General features: G+C 42.7%; 1 protein-coding gene across 1 annotated transcript in view; it reads right to left on the reverse strand.

The window, feature by feature from the left end:
- Window positions 1-19,126, reverse strand: part of CSMD1 (CUB and Sushi multiple domains 1) — a 2,896,277-nt gene that overhangs the window by 480,702 nt on the left and 2,396,449 nt on the right. Inside the window, exon 40 of the mRNA XM_030195161.1 lies at window positions 8,587-8,703. Within this exon, the coding sequence (XP_030051021.1) occupies window positions 8,587-8,703 (117 nt within the window). The remainder of the gene's footprint in view (window positions 1-8,586; window positions 8,704-19,126) is intronic.

Consider the following 19,126-nt stretch of genomic DNA (forward strand, 5'->3'; position numbering starts at 1 on the left):
TCGAAAAAAAAAGATGGCCAGCCATCTTTTTTGATAATACGGTTCCGGCCAGCTGTTGCGCCGCAACCAAAATAGATCACCGGCGATCTATTTCACCGGTAACGTTCGATTATGCCCCTCTAAGTCAAATTTCTTCAAGTTATGATTACTATTTCCCAGTTGACCCAACAACGTTACCTCTTGTACTAAGTCCTGCATTCCATTAAGGATTAGATCTAAAATAGCTCCTCCTTTTGTCAGTTCCTGGACCATTTGCTTAAAAAAACAGTCCTTTATTATGTCTAGGAATTTTACCTCCCTAGCACTCCCTGATGTGGGATTTAACCAGTCAATATTGAAATCACTTCTTATAAAGAACAGTTCAAAAGAAAGAGATGGTATAAACTCAATCACAACCCTCCAAAAAAAATCTCTCTAAGGGTCCTGTTTACGAAGCCATGCTAGAGGTGTGCTAATGGTTTTAGAGCGCGCTAACTATGTAGATGTCCATAATATTCCTATGGGCATCTACATGGTTATCACGCACTGCTTTTTAGCACTCACTAAAAATGCTAGTGCACCTTAATAAACAGGGTCCTAAGTGTCCTAAGTAGAGTGGAGTTTTTTTTATGACCGATGTCTGTGATCTCTGCCTACTATCAGCTTTGTGCTGTTGTTTAATGCTCTTTTGTTACATTATGTCTTTTTTCTCTACTAATGTTATATTTCTGTCAGATCTTCTCCTAAGTAGAAGAGAAATTATTTTGGTTGTGATTAAGTAATTGAAATCACCCATTATAATATTGTTGCCAATTTTGCTAGCTTTACTATTTTCTGTTAACATATCTTCATCTATCTGATCATTCTAGCCTAGCGGATAGTAGTATATATATACATATATATTCTTTCCCTTTCTATCCATAATGATTCTACATTTCCGTCTGTTTTGTTTGACTCAATTCCCTCTGTAACATAAGGCACAACCCCGTTCCAATTTGATCCTATCATTGTGATATATGTTATACCCTGATAACACGGAATCCCATTGATTATCCTCCTTCCATTAGGTCTCAAAGATAGCTATTATTTGTACCTCTTCATTTAGTGATAGACACTCTGAGGGCCCTGTTTACTAAGGCACCCTAGTGTTTTTAGCATGCGCTAACACTAGAGAACTCATATATTCTTATGGGTGTCTCTAGCATTAGCGCAGACTAATTTTTAGCGTGCACTAAAAATAATAGCATGCCTACAGTGTGACTTAGTAAACAGGACACTAACCAGCTTATTTTCGAAAGAGAAAGACGCCCATATTTCGACCCAAATCGGGAGATGGGCGTCTTTCTCCTGTGGGCGCCCAAATCGGTATAATCTGTCGCGGAAACGGCCAAAGTTGATGGGGGCGTGTCGGAGGCGTGGTGAAGGCGGGACTGGGGCGTGTTTATCGGCCGAGGAGAGATGAGCGTCCTCGGCCGATAATCGAAAAAAGAAAGGCGTTTTTAGCGCAAATTTGGGTCACTTTTTTTGGACCCTTTTTTTTCACGAACAAGTCCAAAAAAGTACCCTAAATGACCAGATGACCACCAGAAGAAATTGGGGATGACCACCCCCGACTCCACCAGTGGTCACTAACCCCCCCACCCCCAAAAAAAGAACTTTAAAAACTTTTTTTTCCAGCCTGTATGTCAGCCTCAAATGTCATACCCAGCTCTATCACAGCAGTATGCAAGTCCCTGGAGCAGCTGTTACTGGGTGCAGTGGACTTCACCCAGGTGGACCCAGGCCCATCCCTCCCCTACCTGTTACACTTGTGGTGGTAAATGGGAGCCCTCCAAACTGCCTCCAAAACCCACTGTACCCACATCTAGGTGCCCCCCTTCAGCCGTAAGTGCTATGGTAATGGTGTAGAGTTGTGGGTAGTGGGTTTTGGGGGGGATTTGGGGGGCTCAGCACCCAAGGTAAGGGATCTATGCACTTCAGAATTAGTTAACCTTTTTTTAACTGTTACAAGTGCCCCCTAGGGTGCCCGGTTGGTGTTCTGGCATGTGAGAGGGACCAGTGCACTATGAATCCTGGCCCCTCCCATGACGCAATGCCTTGGATTTGTTCGTTTTTGAGCTGGGCACCTTCGGTTTCCATTATCGCTGAAAAACGATACCGCCCAGCTCAAATCCGCACAAATCCGATGCATTTGACTGGCACAAACCGTATTATCGGAAAAAAGATGGACGCCCATTTTTTTTCGAAAATACGGTTTGTCCCACCCCTTAACGTACCCCTTCTCTGAGATAGACGGCTGTGGAGATGGGCGTTCACGTTCGATTATGCCCCTCCACATGTCCTATCTTATTTTTTAGGCTTCTAGCATTAGTATGCAGACATTTACAAGCTGCTTAGAAGTTAACAGGGATGATTTGCAAACTTTGCTCTTTTCTATCCTTAAACATTCCTGACTTACTTCAACCTTTGGTGCTCATTTTATTTTTGTCACCTATGTAGAACTGAAAGAGAAATTACCTGAAAATTGCCCCAAATAATTTTGGGATATAGTGGTAGAACAGGTGAGGGGTAATGCCCAGCTGACCTAAAAAAATCCTTATAGGAATTATTCCTTTTAAGAGTTTACTAAGTTATCAATTTAAAATTATATTGTTCTGAGGTTTAATTTGTGGATTTTTTTTCTACTGAACACTGTTAATGGTGAAGCAGGAATGTCTGTTGAACAGAGATAAACTAACAATAAGAACTTTCACGGTAACATTTCTCTTGCTTTCTACAGTATTCTCTTGTCACAAAAACCATTGTATTTATGGCTAACCGGATTTGTGGGGATAGTAGAGAATCTGAAAGAGAAGATTTCTCAGAAGAAGAAGGAAATTGCGCTTCCTGTCAACTTAAGGGAGGAAACGCTGTGTTCTGGCAGAAACACAGTTTTACTAAAGTTACTGAACTTGGAGAGGGTTTTTTTTTCATGTTTACGTTTATTACACTTTAAGAGAATGCAAGCACACTTTTACATAAAATACAACTCATACTGAGTCAATAATACAGGTAAAAGAGAGTGAATACATCATAAAGTGATAAGAAAAAAAGTCACTTTCCACAAATCCCAACAATCTACTATAATAAAACTCACCCTCAACGTTCTGAAGACAACGTTCTGAAGGCACTCAGTCACTCACTGAAGGGTTCATGGATTCATGGTGGTGAAGCCCCAACACTGACCATGTCTCTCTGCCCCGCCCTCGCATGACGGACCAATCAGAAAAAACACCCTCAACATTCTGAAACACAAAGGACCATCACAATACCGTTCCCAGGCAACACTAGGCAACGTAAGACGGACCAATCAGAGGAAACTAAGTGACAATAAGGGAGGAGCATTCCCCAGCAGAATGGCTCATTATCTGTGCAGCACGGAGAGCACAGAACCACCGCTGGAACGAGAGAAGAATATTCCTGCTGTGGGTATGCGCAAAAATAGACCGGGGGAGGGGGGGGGGAGAAATTTTTAAATGCCTAATGCCAGTACTGAAGAGTGCCAGAGGGCCTATAGCACAGACTATATTTGGGATCGCTTGACATGGAGTCAGAGGAGCCGGAAAACAACGTGCCCATCACCATCTGGGACGTGGGCGAACAGGACAAGCTGCGGCCCAGCTGGAAGGATTACCCATGACCCAGCCAGCAGCAAACAGCGACCAAGGAAGGGGGAGGAGTACTCCTTCCCTGCCTAGGAATCGCTGGAGACTGGCTGCCAAACTAACGAAACAACCGCACACCGACGCACCACCTCCATCATTCGAAAAAGGCATCCACTCTTTCTTCAACAGAAATGCAAACTAATAATACAAAACAAACAAAGAATACATGGTTTCTCAGGCGGCTGCAGGTAACTCCCCACCCCCTTCCTCTTCCCCTTTTGCCGAAGCGGCCAAGGACGTGCCCAACCATCCCCAGCCTCAGGCAAGCAGTCTCCCACCTCGGGGATTCCCCGAGCACCCGGAAAAAGACGGCGCTGATTCCTGCAGCGCATAAATGTTCCAGCATTCCCCTGCAGCCGGCCTGAAATGGACCAAACATACCGGATCACCCCCCGACGGCCCGAGACCGTGCTCTTCTCCCTTCCGCCAACTTAAAACAACCATCCCCGTCCTCAGGCAAGCCGTCACCCACCTCCAGGATGCCCAGAACCCCAGCCCAATGGAAAAAGATGGCGCTGCTTCCAACAGCACATTTCTCTTCCAGCATTCCCCTACAGCAGCCCTGAAATGGCCAAAAAATACCGACAGACAAAGAACGTGCTCCTCTACCTTCCGCCCATCTAAAACAACACTGCTGCCTCAGCACAACACAAAAAAAAACCATGGAAAAAAAAACACTCAACAAAGGCTGACCCCCCTACAACCACATTTACATTTCACCAACAGAAAGACCCCCCTCCACAAACCTCCTTGACTGACAAAACCACACACACACAATACAACAGAAACACACCCTCAAAGCCACACACCAATCCAACCCACTTTGCCAGCACAGCACATCCCCCAACCCCCAAACAAAAAACAAAACAAAACAAAAAAAGACACACATCAACAACCTGCACACACACCGCACCCTCACACCCTCACAAACACAATAACTCTGTGACACATACACACACACACAAAAAACCACATGCTAGCGCCCGTTTCATTGGTTTCGGAAACGGGCCTTTTTTACTAGTACAAAATAAGGAAGGAAAGTAGACTCCATACAAACTAAAAGGTAAACAAAAACAAATAAACAAAATTAAAACAAATAGCCAGTAAACCATTAATACCCCTTAACACCATCAGCTAATTGAGGATTCATAATTCGATAATCATCTTCATTGAACAGTAACTAGATCTTCCAGGTTTTGTATCAGTGCTTTCCACTAGAAAGGGTCAATGAAAACATCTTTCTCACAAAGCCTAAGCACTTCCTGGGAAATTTCAGCAAAAAAGACATACCTATAAACAAACCTCAAGGTCTCAACTAAAGAATTTTTTACTAATCACCACGGTCTTAGACATTTGGAGTAACATATAGCATGCTCATGAAAAGGTGTCAGACATTTCTGTAAAGAAACAAATCCAGTTAATAACAATTCCTGTTCCGAGTTATTCTGAAAGGTTGCCAGTCATGTACCCTCTGTTAGAAGGTCAGTTAAGGTGCCAAAAGCATGACTTGAAGTCTATTTTCAAAAGACAAGTAGGCAGCTACTTTTTAATAAAATCTAGTGAAAGTGAACAAAAATGCAACTTCATTTAAAGTCTGGTAACTTTAACAACTACCATGGGTTGACAAAAATGACCGTGCCTACATTTTGAAAGAACCACATAAAGTATAGTACCCTATAATCTAGGTATGTACTTACATGCACTGTCTATGTGGATGCCCACAGAGGAAGCTATTCTTGTAAGCTATTTGGTACTTTATAAGCAGTCATTTAGACACATGCTTTGCACTTACGTACATAATTGACTAAAATACTGACATGCATTGCTTATGTCTGAAACTAGGTGCCACCTTATAAAATTACTCCCAATATGCTTTAGCAATAACAATGAGAGAGGAGACAAAGTGCAATATTTCTACAAAAACATTTTTACAATATCTTATTAACAGAATAGTATAGAAAAATTATTGGCTGTTATCCACTTTCTGTAATTTACTTTCCAATAAAGCAGTTTTAATGGGTGCAGTGCACTTCAGGTAGGCGGACCCAGGCCCATCCCCCCCTACCTGTTACACTTGTGGTGGTAAATGTGAGCCCTCCAAAACCCACCCGAAACCCACTGTACCCACATGTAGGTGCCCCCCTTCACCCATAAGGGCTATGGTAGTGGTGTACAGTTGTGGGGAGTGGGTTTGGGGGAGGATTTGGGGGGGCTCAGCACCCAAAGGAAGGGAGCTATGTACCTGGGAGCAATTAATGAAGTCCACTGCAGTGCCCCCTAGGGTGCCCAGTTGGTGTCCTGGCATGTGAGGGGGACTAGTGCACTACAAATGCTGGCTCCTCCCATGACCAAATGGCTTGGATTTAGCCGGTTTTGAGATGGCCACCCTTAGTTTCCATTATCAGCGAAAACCAATGCCGGCCATCTCTAAGGTCGACTCAAATGTTCAGATTTGGCAGTGCCCGACCGTATTATCGAAATGAAAGATGGGCGCCCATCTTGTTTGATAATATGGTTGGCTCCACCCCTTCCCAGGGCCGTCCCCAGAGATGGGCGCCCTTAGAGATGGGCGCCCCGGTTCGATTATGCCCCTCTATAGCATCTATTTATCTAAATACACAAATAATACTCCATTGAATTAAAAAAATAGCACATATCTTTAAAGTACACAAGCTACCATTATCGCTATTCAAACCGATCGACACATATCTTATAGAATATACACAGATGATGTACAATTTGTTATCCATGTTAAGTAGAGAGGTGTGGTAGCCGTGTTAGTCCACTCTTAAAGGTTATCAATAGAAATCAAACAAAATAAAGCATGGAAAAGAAAATAAGATGATACCTTTTTTATTGGACATAACTTAATACATTTCTTGATTAGCTTTCGAAGGTTGCCCTTCTTCGTCAGATCAGAAATAAGCAAATGTGGTAGCTGATAGTATATATAAGTGAAACATCCAAGCTTTTCATTGACAGTCTAGCAGGGTGGGGGTGGGTAGGAGGTATGCATAGGGACATCAAATCATTTCATTGATAGTCTAACAGGATGGGTGTGGGTAGGTGAGAGGAGGGTGATAAACAGAGAAATAAATTATCCATGTTAAAAACTATGATCAGGATTTATGTATACAAATGAAAAATATTTTTGACAGAATTGTTGACTGGATGAAACAAGTAAAAATGTCTTTAAATGTTGCAAAGATAGAAATAATATATGTAGGAGGAAGGACCCTTGACTCATCTCTACCAAAACTGTTTGAATATCAAGGTGAAAAAGTGATCAAGAAGCCCTTTGTTTACAGTCTAGGAGTTTTCCTAGACACCAATTAGTCAACGCAAAAATATATCGACCATGTGATTTTGACTTCATTCTTTCAACTTCATGTGCTGAGCTAGTTGAAAGGTATGGTCACACCATATGACTTTTGGACAATTGTACAGAGCTTGGTACTGACAAAAATTGATCAATGTAACTCTTTTTCTGGTTATACCATCATCCTGAATCCAAGCTCTACAGATCATCCAAAGTGCAGCTGCGCGATTGATCACCGAAATATCAAAGTCCTAACTCATCAATGTTAAACAAAACTACACTGGCTCCCTGTAACATACAGAATTCAACACTTGTACTAATGCATCAACATATATAGGGGACTGTCCCAGCCTACTTTCGCAATATCCTGCAATCATATAAGCTGAAACAAGTTCTGAGGTCTAAGAAGTCACATCAGCTGTGTTTACCTCCCATAAAGTCATATAACTACGTAGAGACAAAACTATGGGCCTTCTCTATCACTGCCCCATCCTTGTAGAACACTCTACCTAGATACCTGAGATCATGTGTAGATACTTAACAATTAAAGTGATTGCTAAAAACTCATCTGTTTTTAAAGGTCTGTTTAGCCACATGATGACTCATCTGTATGACTAATTTAATTTAAAAAATGTATTTTTTTTCTTTTTGTCTATTCTTCCCTTTATTTCAGTTACATCCAGCTTATTGATGTTTCATCTTCATATGATTGCAACTGCTACCTATCTAAGTGTATGTATGAGATGATTATTTAAGACTATGTATGTGGATAAAGACGGGATATAAATATAGTAAATAAATAGTCAAAAGTTAAAACCTACTATATTAAAGAAACTGCAGTCTATTGTAAGACCAGCAGATGGCACTGTTCATTTTTATGGAAAGAAACAGTATGTCAGTTACTTTGAGGGCGATTTTCAGACTATGGGAATTAGACCAGCTAACTACCACAGTCAGGTTTGAGCCTGGAAATGCCAGGATGTTTCAGGTGACCTGCATTTAATATCCTGTTTATTTTGGGCCGGTTTCTTGATAATCGGCTAAGTTGATATTCAGACTTACCTGGTTATTTTGAAATGACCAAAGGTATTTTATGTTTTTATGTGGACAAATATGGCCGCTAAAATGGCTTTAAAAATCAGTGGATAGCCAGTTATATCAAGTGATATAACCTGCTATCCACTAATTGGGGATATTCATCAAGTGATAGCCGGTTATCTCCCACTGAATATTGGTGGATAGCCGGTCAAGTACTATTTAACCGCCGATCAGCAGCCATTCTAGCCAGTTAAATAGCACTGAATATCAAAGTGTGTGTGTGTGGGGGGTGGGGGTGGGGGGGGGGTTCTGTTCAGCTGCTGTTCTTACTGATCTTTTGGGGTCTTGCTCTTTTTGAAAGAAACACTATACTTTCTTTCTTAAGCTATAACAAGATGAAAAGTCTAATCTACTAAATGAAGGCCTTTTCCAGTTTCCTGCAGAATCTTGTTCTTGAATATGTTATAATAAGATCATGGTAATAAGTCTGAAGACACAATATAGAAGAAAGCACAGTAGCTGTTGCATTTCATAACTGTAACTCACCATATCCAATTGGCAATATAATTTTCCATGTACAGTCCAAATTACTGGGGTAATTTCCAGGAAAACCTGGACTCAAAACCACACCAACCATATCTGTAAGTGTTCCACCACATCTTGCTGTAAGAAGAAAATATAGTTAAGTCTCTACATAATTCATTTATTCCTATCTTTTCTTTAAGCTGTGCATAAATTGACTAAAAAGAACATATAGTAACTCACATTACATATCATTCCAGAATCAAACATGTTCCTAATAATTGGGTTTCTGCCAGGCACTTGTGACCTGGCTTTGCCACTGTTTGGAAACGGGATACTGGGCTAGATGTATAAAGTATACATAGAAATATAGAAACATGATGGCAGAAAAGGGCCAAAAGGCCCATCCAGTCTGCCCATCCTTAGTAACCACTAACTCTTTCTTTCCTAAGGGATCCCACATGCCTGTTCCACGCTTTCCTAAACTCTGACACAGTCCTAGTCTCCACGACCTCCACCATGAGGCCATTCCACGCATCCACCACCATTTCCGTGAAAGAGTATTTTCTTAGATTCCTCCTAAGCCTATTTCCTCTTAACTTCATCATATGCCTCCTCATTCCAGAGTTTTCCTTCACTTGAAAAAGGCTCATCTCCTGTGCACTAATGTCACTGAAGTATTTAAATGTCTCTATCACATCCCTTCTCTCCTGTCTCTCTTCCAGCATATAAATTTTGAGGTCCCTAAGCTTGTCCCTATAAGTTTCATGACCAAGACTGTTTACCAATTTTGTAGCTGCCCTCTGGACCAACTCCATTCTGTTTATATCATTTTGTATGTGTGATCTCCAGAATTGCACACAGTACTCTAAATGGGGCCTCACAAGAGACTTATACAAGGGCACTATCACCTCTTTTTTCCTGCTGGTCATCCCTCTCCTTATGCATCCAAGCATCCTTCTGGCTTTGACCATTGCTTTTTCTACCTGTTCTTCTTTCGTACACAGAAGCACCTCACCCCTATATTGTACCGTTCCCCTTTATAGTATATATATATATATACTAGCCGTTGAGCCCGTGAAAACGGGCTACTTTTGAAATGGGGGGGTTTCCGAGCCCCCCCCCGGAGTTGCCATCGCCGCCGCCACCCCTCCACCCGGCCCGAGCAGCACTGTAAACTTACATCAGCACGCAGCAGCAGGCACATCAGCAACGCTGCCGTCGGGACGGGCTTCCTTCTCTGCCTGTGTCCCGCCCTCGTGTGACGTAACGTCGGCGAGGGCGGGACAAAGGCAGAGAAGGAAGCCCGACGGCAGCTTTGCTGATGTGCCTGCTGCTGCGTGGTGATGTAAGTTCACAGTGCTCGGGCCAGATGGAGGGGCGGCGGCGACTCCAGGGAGGGGGAGGGGGAGCGGTTCCGACATCTGCAGCATGCCAGTAGAGACTTCCCTCTCTGTCCCGCCCCCATCATCACGTATTGAAGCGGGGGCGGGGCAGAGAGGGAAGTCTCTACTGCGCATTTGCGAGTGAGTACGGTCACTCGCCGTTTATATGTTTGATATATATATATATATATACATACACACACACACACTATAAAGTAGTACAAAGCTAGCATATACAGCAAGCTGGAAGTTCACCTAAAGTAACATATTTTTACACAGAGAGATGGGGAAATTCAGAGAACAGAATAAACTTACTAAATTATCTAAAGGGGTGCATTATAGAATATTGTATTTTGACTACTTTCTTCCTTTTCCGTATTTTTATATGGAATATATATTTTATGTAACAAAGGGCAAATTCCATCTTAATTTATGAAGGTATGGATAAAAAGTTTCAGGTACAGTAAAGAATCCTACAGTACATATGCTTGTTGTTTTCTTTTGTTTCATATATGGAAAGCTGACCTCTAGCAAATAGTACCACGAGACTATTGCTGCACGTGGTGGTCATTTTACATATGCAGCCACTAGAGGCAGAGGGAGTAGGGATTGCTCCAGCCTGGGCTGATCCACTGGACAGCCAGGGAGCCTAAGCTAAGTCCTGGGGGTGGGCCTATAAGTGGGTGGGTGAGGTGGGGTTCTATTCTCTGAGTTGAGTGGAGTTTGCCTGGAAGGGTCTGTTCACGGAAGGGTGGGTTTGGGTCTTGTTCATAGGGACTGGGAGAGGGGAGTTGGACCATGTTGGGGGGGTGGGAGGGAGAGAGGGGAGCTTCACCAGATCTTCAGCACTAACCAGAATTGCTGCCCTTCTTCAATTTTCTGGGCCACCGGCAGCATCAGTGAGGTAAACACAATGTCTTCGGCAGTCCCGGAAGCTGTCCCTTGGTTGCAGCATCCTACGTAGGTGGGACAGAAAACTGTAGCAGAGGAAAAGCTTCAGGGCCGCTGAAGGCAGTGTGTTTAGCTTACTGACACTGCCAGCGGCCTGAAAAATTGAAGGACAGCGGTGCAAGGAGCGGTGAAGGACAGCAGTGCAAGGAATGGTGCAAGGGGGTGGGCCCAGGTCAGGAAAGCAGAGACGTCCTGAAGACTGGCGGCAATCAGATGTTCTTCTTGCCCGTGTAGTGTCTTCACACAGAGGTGAGAGGCGCTGCGCGGGCCCGGTAAGGCGGAGGGGGGCCCGGTGGAGGGGGGAGCAGCGGCAACGACCTCAGGGGGGCGGGGCACGGGGGCAGAGGATGGCATGAGGAGGAGCTGTGGGAGAAAGTAGAGAGAAAGGAAGGGAGGGGGTCGTGGCTGCTAAAAGTTTGATTTTTGATGCAGGGGGAAGCGGGGAGCAGCGGCGACCTCGGGCGGGGGGACACGGGGGCGGAGGATGGCGGGAGGCAGAGCTGTGGGAGAAAAAGGAGAAAGGGAGGGAAGGAGGGGGGCCAGGGCTAATAAAGTTTTATAAGTTTTGTGCTTTTAAATGCAGGGGGAACGGGGAGCAGCGGCGACCTCGGGCGGGGGGGGGCAAGGACGCTCATAAAGGATGCTCCTGACGAGAGTTTTTGCCCCCTCCCTCCCGATTTTTTTTTTTACATTACAGTTTGGAAGCCGAGCAGCCCTAACGAGAGGTACAGACCTCTCGTTAGCTTTCCCGGAGTTTTCCAGCGTTAGGGCAAGCAGAAAACTTTAGTGCATCTCATTCCAACAGGGTTTCTAAAGAATTTGCTCATCTGCATTCCGTTTTCGTTAGCTGCTGTCGTCTTCGGAAAAAGGCTTTTAATGCATGTCACAGTTTAAAACTTGTTCGTTAAAGGGTTGTAAAAGGGTCGTTAAAGTTTAGTGCATCTGGCCCTAAGTCCTTAATGGCACCTCTTACACTTTTAAGAGACGCTGAACCTGAAGTTGTGTTTATTATGTGCTTGCATGGCAACCTGACTCGTGTGGCCTCTAGGATGTATAAACAGTTACTCAAGCCCATTCGCTGATTAGAGGCTACGTTATCAATTTGAGCACACTTCTTTTCTAATGCACAAGTCAGGTATCTATCTCTGAAATTTCTGTTTTGATGTCCGCCTTATTCTTGGTAAGCAAGGTAGAAACGTGCTTCAATTGTTCCGCTACTTCAGCCATGTTAGCAACGTCTGTCTTCTCCGTGTCAAATTTTGTTAGCGATGGCAGGTCTGGGTTAGGTCTCTTAGCACTAGAATTTAATGCAAAATCTACTTTGATCTTCCCGACTTTAGATTGAAGAATGATGCAGAATAAGAAGAAATTAGTAGATGCCCAGTTTATAAAGGTTTATGCCACTTTTAAAAAGTGAAGCTTGGGAGCTAATTTTTCACGTCTCCATATTTCTCAGGCTCTCACGTGCCAACCAAAACAATAATGTTTTTAACATTATTCTAAACTTAAGTAGCTGCTTTCAGTGGCGTAGGAAGGGGGGGGCGGTGGGGCGGTCCGCCCCGGGTGCACACCGCTGGGGGATGTTGGCGCCTCGCTGGTTCCTTGCTCTCTCTCTGCCCCGGAACAGGTTACTTCCTGTTCCGGGGCAGAGAGAGCAGGGAACCAGCGAGGCGCCGACACCCCCCAGTGGCGTGCACTCGGCGGATTGGCTCTCCTGCCCGCCCCTCACCGCCTTCCAGGTATGTTCTCGGGGGGGTTGCACTCCGGAGGGGGGAGGGTGCACCGCGCTGCACCCGGGGGGGGGGTGCGAAGCGGCGACCCGCCCCGGGTGTCAGCTGCCCTCACGACGCCACTGGCTGCTTTGAGCCCTAACAGAAAGAGGTAAAGAATTCCAAATGGAAGCAATCTTGTATGACAATGAAGATGTCAACAGCTTTACGATGTAATCTTTTTTACAGCTGGATAGCACAATAAGGACCCTGTTTCCTAAGGTGCGTAACTGTTTTTAGTGAACCTACACTTAGCGCACAAGCTAACCATGTAGGCGCCTATAGGGATATTGTAGGCATGTTCATGATTAATGAACGTACATGGTTAATGCGCATTAAAAATGTTAACGTGCCTTTAACGCTGCTTAGTGAACAGGACCCTAATAATGAATTCTACATGTAATGTTGCTTGCCTCCATGTAGATCTACCATTCATATAGAGAGGTGATTCACCATAGAGATTTTTAAATATTATTGTGTACATTTTAAATAGTAATCTGGCTTCTATTGACAGCCAGTGTAATTTAAGGAAAAAAGGGGTAACATAATCAAATACATGGAGAGAATACACCAATCTAACTGCAATATTTTTGATAATTTGGATTTGTCTTATAAGAAACTTAAGGGTCCTTTTACTAAGGTGCACTGAAAAATGGGCTGTGGTGGTGTAGATGTGTGTATTGGATGTACACAGGTCTATTTTTCAACGCACCTGCAAAAGAAGCCTTTTTTGGCTGAAAATGGATGTGCGGCAAAATAAAAATTGGTGCAAGTCCATTCTGGGCCAGAGATCTTACCACCACCAACTGACCTAGCGGTAAGGTCTCACGCGCTAACTGGGCGGTAATTGTCTATGCGCGTACCATGCCGATTACTGCCCGGTTACTGCCGTGCAACAGAAAATTTCTGGCATGTTTAGTGGACGCGCGTAAAACATGAAATTACCGCTGGGCGGTAGTTCAAAATTGACGCACATAGGACACACGTAGGCACCTATACGACTTAGTAAACGCCCCCTTGGAGCATCATAAGTAGACACTCTGGACATAAGTATATAAGTGTTGCCATACTGGGACAGACGGAAGGTCCATCAAGCCCAGCATCCTGTTTCCAACAGTGGCCAATCCAGGTCATAAGTACCTGGCAAGATCCCAAAACAGTACAAAACATTTTATGCTGCTTATCCTAGAAGTATAACAAAATATTTAAACACACATGAATACAAGTGTATTGCTTCTTCAGCTTATTGAGAGTGGAGTAGTCTCATATATAACACACGATAAAGATTATTTGATTTTTCACTCAATGACTGGGTGTATTATCTGTGTGTATTGTCTAATCATTGACTTAACCTCCACCTCCCTTTGCTAATCTTATATATGAAAATATATTTCTGTTTATCAATATGCTATCATCTAATTTTATGCAGCACTTAGCTTGAACAAGTTGGTGCTCTTAAAACCCCGACAGGTCCCCGTTTCGTGGCTACTTTTTCAAGGGGGAGTCACCAGTTCTAAAACCAAAAACAAGATGCAGCACAAAGTTACTTACAAAATTATTCTAAAAGGCATATTAGTTGTATAATTACTTGTATTCTAAATAAAAATGCTGATGGCTTACCAAGTAACTGTCTCAAGTGCAACTGCAGCATTACTCTGTCTCTCTCAAAATGGCCACGGCGTCTTTTTGTTAGTGCTCAGCCGTGCCAGCTGATTATGAAGCTAACTTCAAAATAAAAGTCCTAAACAAAGACTTCTAACTAAATAAAAGGCTTGTGCCCTGTCTGAGACTAGTGTGGAAAACTGCCACTGTTGATATTCATCTTGTATGTCTCGAGCAAACACTCCTTAATTGACCATTTGTTTGTGGCAAAAGTTTTAACATATCAAAAGATTTTTCTATATATTAGGAAATAGAGAAAATTGAAAAACATTGAAAAAAATTATGTTAAACCTAGTGCCTGTTGATAACTCTAGAACTGATATGGGTATGTTCAAAAACCAGTGTGCGTGTTTATTATGAACCATCCAACCAGAGACAAGAACTGAATTGCTCACTTCTTATATCAAAAAGGGAATATTGTGTTAGAAAAAACAACTCCACTGTGTGTAAGTGTTCAAACCCCTTGGTTCTATAGTATCCAATGTAAAAATCCAAAAGGTTTCACGCTGTAAAAGTTTTCTGTTTAAATCACCTCCTCTAGTGGAGGGAATCACTTGTTCAATCACCATACATTTGAGATCTTCGATGGTATGATTTTGCGATGTCCAATGTTGTACCATAGGTGCTCCAAAATTTTGTGCAGTAATTCGTGAACGGTGTTCAATCAGTCTCTCATGTAATGACCTCATTGATTTCCCAATGTAGTATTTGTCGCATGGACATTTGATGTAGTAAATGATGCCCGTAGATCGGCATGTAGTTCTGCACTTTAATTTATAACTCCTGCCGTTACAGACGAAATCTGTCCCTTCAATGGTTATGGGGCATGTTTTGCAACGAGGTTTCATGCATTTAAAGTGGCCAAAGTTGCCTGCGTTGTCAATGGGAACCATAGGTAAAACCGCTGGACTTAAAATTTCTTTCAGATTTTTGGAACGTGAAAATGCCGTCCTGATGTTGTAATTTGTGAACACTGGGTGTGCTTTAATGATGTCCCAATGGCGGCGAATAATAGCAGCAGTAGCCTCTCCACCCGGAGTGTATCTTGTCACAAAAGTCATAATTTGTCCATCATGTTGTGTCCGTGGTGGAGATTGGAGCAATAATTCTCTATTGTTGTACTTGGCTCTGGTGTAGGCTCTCTTGATGGTTTTGTGTGGATAATTTCTCTGCAACAATTTAGAGCCAAAAGATTCAGAATGTGCCTTGTAATCGGCATCTGTGGTACAGATCCGCTTGAAGCGGAGAAACTGAGAAAATGGAAGACTTTGTTTTAATGCTTTGGGATGGCAACTACTATATTCTAAAAAAGTGTTCCGGTCAGTGCTCTTAACAAATACATTGGTAATAAATTGCTTCTCTACAAGGAGAATCTCAACATCAAGAAAATGTATCTTGGATTCTGACCACGTTAAAGTAAATTGGATTCTGGCATGACATTGATTCAGCCAACTATGAAATGACTGTAATTGTTCGATACTACCATACCACACATTGGATACTATAGAACCAAGGGGTTTGAACACTTACACACAGTGGAGTTGTTTTTTCTAACACAATATTCCCTTTTTGATATAAGAAGTGAGCAATTCAGTTCTTGTCTCTGGTTGGATGGTTCATAATAAACACGCACACTGGTTTTTGAACATACCCATATCAGTTCTAGAGTTATCAACAGGCACTAAGTTTAACATAATTTTTTTCAATGATTTTCAATTTTCTCTATTTCCTAATATATAGAAAAATCTTTTGATATGTTAAAACTTTTGCCACAAACAAATGGTCAATTAAGGAGTGTTTGCTCGAGACATACAAGATGAATATCAACAGTGGCAGTTTTCCACACTAGTCTCAGACAGGGCACAAGCCTTTTATTTAGTTAGAAGTCTTTGTTTAGGACTTTTATTTTGAAGTTAGCTTCATAATCAGCTGGCACGGCTGAGCACTAACAAAAAGACGCCGTGGCCATTTTGAGAGAGACAGAGTAATGCTGCAGTTGCACTTGAGACAGTTACTTGGTAAGCCATCAGCATTTTTATTTAGAATACAAGTAATTATACAACTAATATGCCTTTTAGAATAATTTTGTAAGTAACTTTGTGCTGCATCTTGTTTTTGGTTTTAGAACTGGTGACTCCCCCTTGAAAAAGTAGCCACGAAACGGGGACCTGTCGGGGTTTTAAGAGCACCAACTTGTTCAAGCTAAGTGCTGCATAAAATTAGATGATAGCATATTGATAAACAGAAATATATTTTCATATATAAGATTAGCAAAGGGAGGTGGAGGTTAAGTCAATGATTAGACAATACACACAGATAATACACCCAGTCATTGGGTGAAAAATCAAATAATCTTTATCGTGTGTTATATATGAGACTACTCCACTCTCAATAAGCTGAAGAAGCAATACACTTGTATTCATGTGTGTTTAAATATTTTGTTATATTTTGATGCTCGACAGAGCACAGGCACAATTGTTTGTTTTGTCAATTACATTGATTATCCTAGAAGTAAGCAGTGGATTTTCCCAAGTCCATTTTAATAATGGCTTATGGACTTTTCTTTTAGGAAGCTATCCAAACCTTGTTTTAAACCCCGCTAAGCTAACTGCTTTTACCACATTCTCTTGCAATAAATTCCACAGTTTAATTACACATTGAGTGAAGAAATATTTTCTCTGATTCATTTTAAATGAACTACTTTGTAGCTTCATTGCATGCCTCCTGTTGCTAGTATTTTTGGAAAGAGTAAATAAGCGATTCATGTCTACCTGTTCCACTACATTCATTATTTTATTTATCTCTATCATTTGTACAAGAAGCCAAAAGGTAGCCAAATCAAAATATTTTCAAGCAAGTGGAAGAATTTTTGTATTACAGTATTTCAAAGAAAAAGAGCTACTGGCATCCACCCCAAAAATTATTGAAGAAAATTTAAAAGAAAACCTATTGTTATCAATAATAACACTGATCATTCCAAAGGTTATTGGAAGGACCTATCCATAAAAAATTGTTTTTCTCTCTATTCAACTTAAATCTAGTTTTGAATTCCAGTTAGTGTGACAGACCCATAGTTTGACACAAGGTGAAGGCTATTAGTCTGTTCCAAGGCCTCTCTCAAAGATTATAATGAAATGTTATAACAGTATGGGAGACAGTAGTAAACTCTGGAACTCCACAGGGAGCTTTCCAAGGATCAGATACAATATTGTGCCTTTTCACACTATAAACTGATTTGATAGAAAGCCTCAAAACCAGTTTAATACTACTCCCTGAATTCGAATCCACTCAATGTTGATAACATAAGATTGCATAACCTGCTTATTTTCGAAGGAGAAGGGCGGCCATCTTCCGACTCAAATCGGGAGATGGCCGGCCTTCTCCTAAGGCCCGCCAAATCGGTATAATAAAAAGCCGATTTGGCTGGCTTCAACTGCTTTCCGGCCAAAGTTCAAGAGGACGTGTCGGCAGTGTTCCGAAGGCGGGATGGGGGCGTGGTTAAGAGATGGCTGGCCTCGGCCGATAATGGAAAAAAGAAAGCTGGCCCTGACGAGCATTTGGCCGACTTTACTTGGTCCCTTTTTGTTCACGACCAAGCCACGAAAAGGTGCCCGAACTGACCAGATGACCACCGGAGGGAATCGGGGATCACCTCACCTTACTCCCACAGTGGTCACCAACCTCCTCCCACCCAAAAAATAGAAAATAAAAAACATTTTTTGCCAGCCTCTATGCCAGCCTCAAATGTCATACCTAGCTCCATCACAGCACTATGCAGGTCCCTGGAGCAGCTTTTAGTGGGTACTGCAGTGCACTTCAGGCAGGCGGACCCAGGCCCATCCCCCCCTACCTGTTACACTTGTGGTAGTAAATGGGAGCCCTCCAAAACCCACCCAAAACCCACTGTATCCACGTGTAGGTGCCCCCCGTTACCCTTTAAATGCTATGGTAGTGCTGTACAGTTGTGGGTAGTAGGTTTTGGGGGGCTCAGCACCCAAGGTAAGGGAGCTATGCACCTGGGATCAATTTGTGAAGTCCACTGCAGTGCCCCCTAGGATGCCTGGTTGGTGTCCTGGCATGTGAGAGGGGCCAGTGCACTACAAATGCTGGCTCCTCCGATGACCAAATGGCTTGGATTTGGCTGGGTTTGAGATGGCCGCCATTAGTTTCCATTATCTGCGAAAACTAATGGCGGCCATCACTAATGCCGGCGATTTGTAAGGGCGGCCCAAATGTTGTGATTTGGCAGGCCCCGACCATATTATCGAAACAAAAGATGGCCGGCCATCTTGTTTCCATAATACAGTCGGGTACGCCGCTTTACAGGGCCGTCATTAGAGATGGCCGCCCCCGTTCGATTATGCCCCTCCACATCAAACGTATTCGATAGATTGAACTGAATAATTATAAAACACTGTCCTTGGCTTAACAAGGCTTTTCCTTAAGCAAGTAAAGAGCCTACTACTGTTTCAGTGCTGAAAGTTTGGCAAAATCCAGATTGAGATGAGTATAATATATTGTGTCTATCTAAATACATTTCTAGTTGTTTTGCGACATAACCCTCCATCATCTTTATAAAAAGTAGGATGAAATCCACTGGTCTATAATTGCTTAATTCTTGTATACTTCCTCTGGGGTTCTTAATAATAGGTGTTAAAACAATGTCACCAGCTAAGATAGGAAAACTTCCCATATCCCATCCAGTTGTTTATTCAGCCATTTAGGGGGTCTTTTACAAAGGTGTGCTAGTGATTTTAGCTCACGCTAAAAATCAGCTGGTGCTAAATGCTGAGGGTC

Source organism: Microcaecilia unicolor, chromosome 3 (assembly GCF_901765095.1).
Source record: "Microcaecilia unicolor chromosome 3, aMicUni1.1, whole genome shotgun sequence".
In the NCBI taxonomy this organism is placed as follows: Eukaryota; Metazoa; Chordata; class Amphibia; order Gymnophiona; family Siphonopidae; genus Microcaecilia; species Microcaecilia unicolor.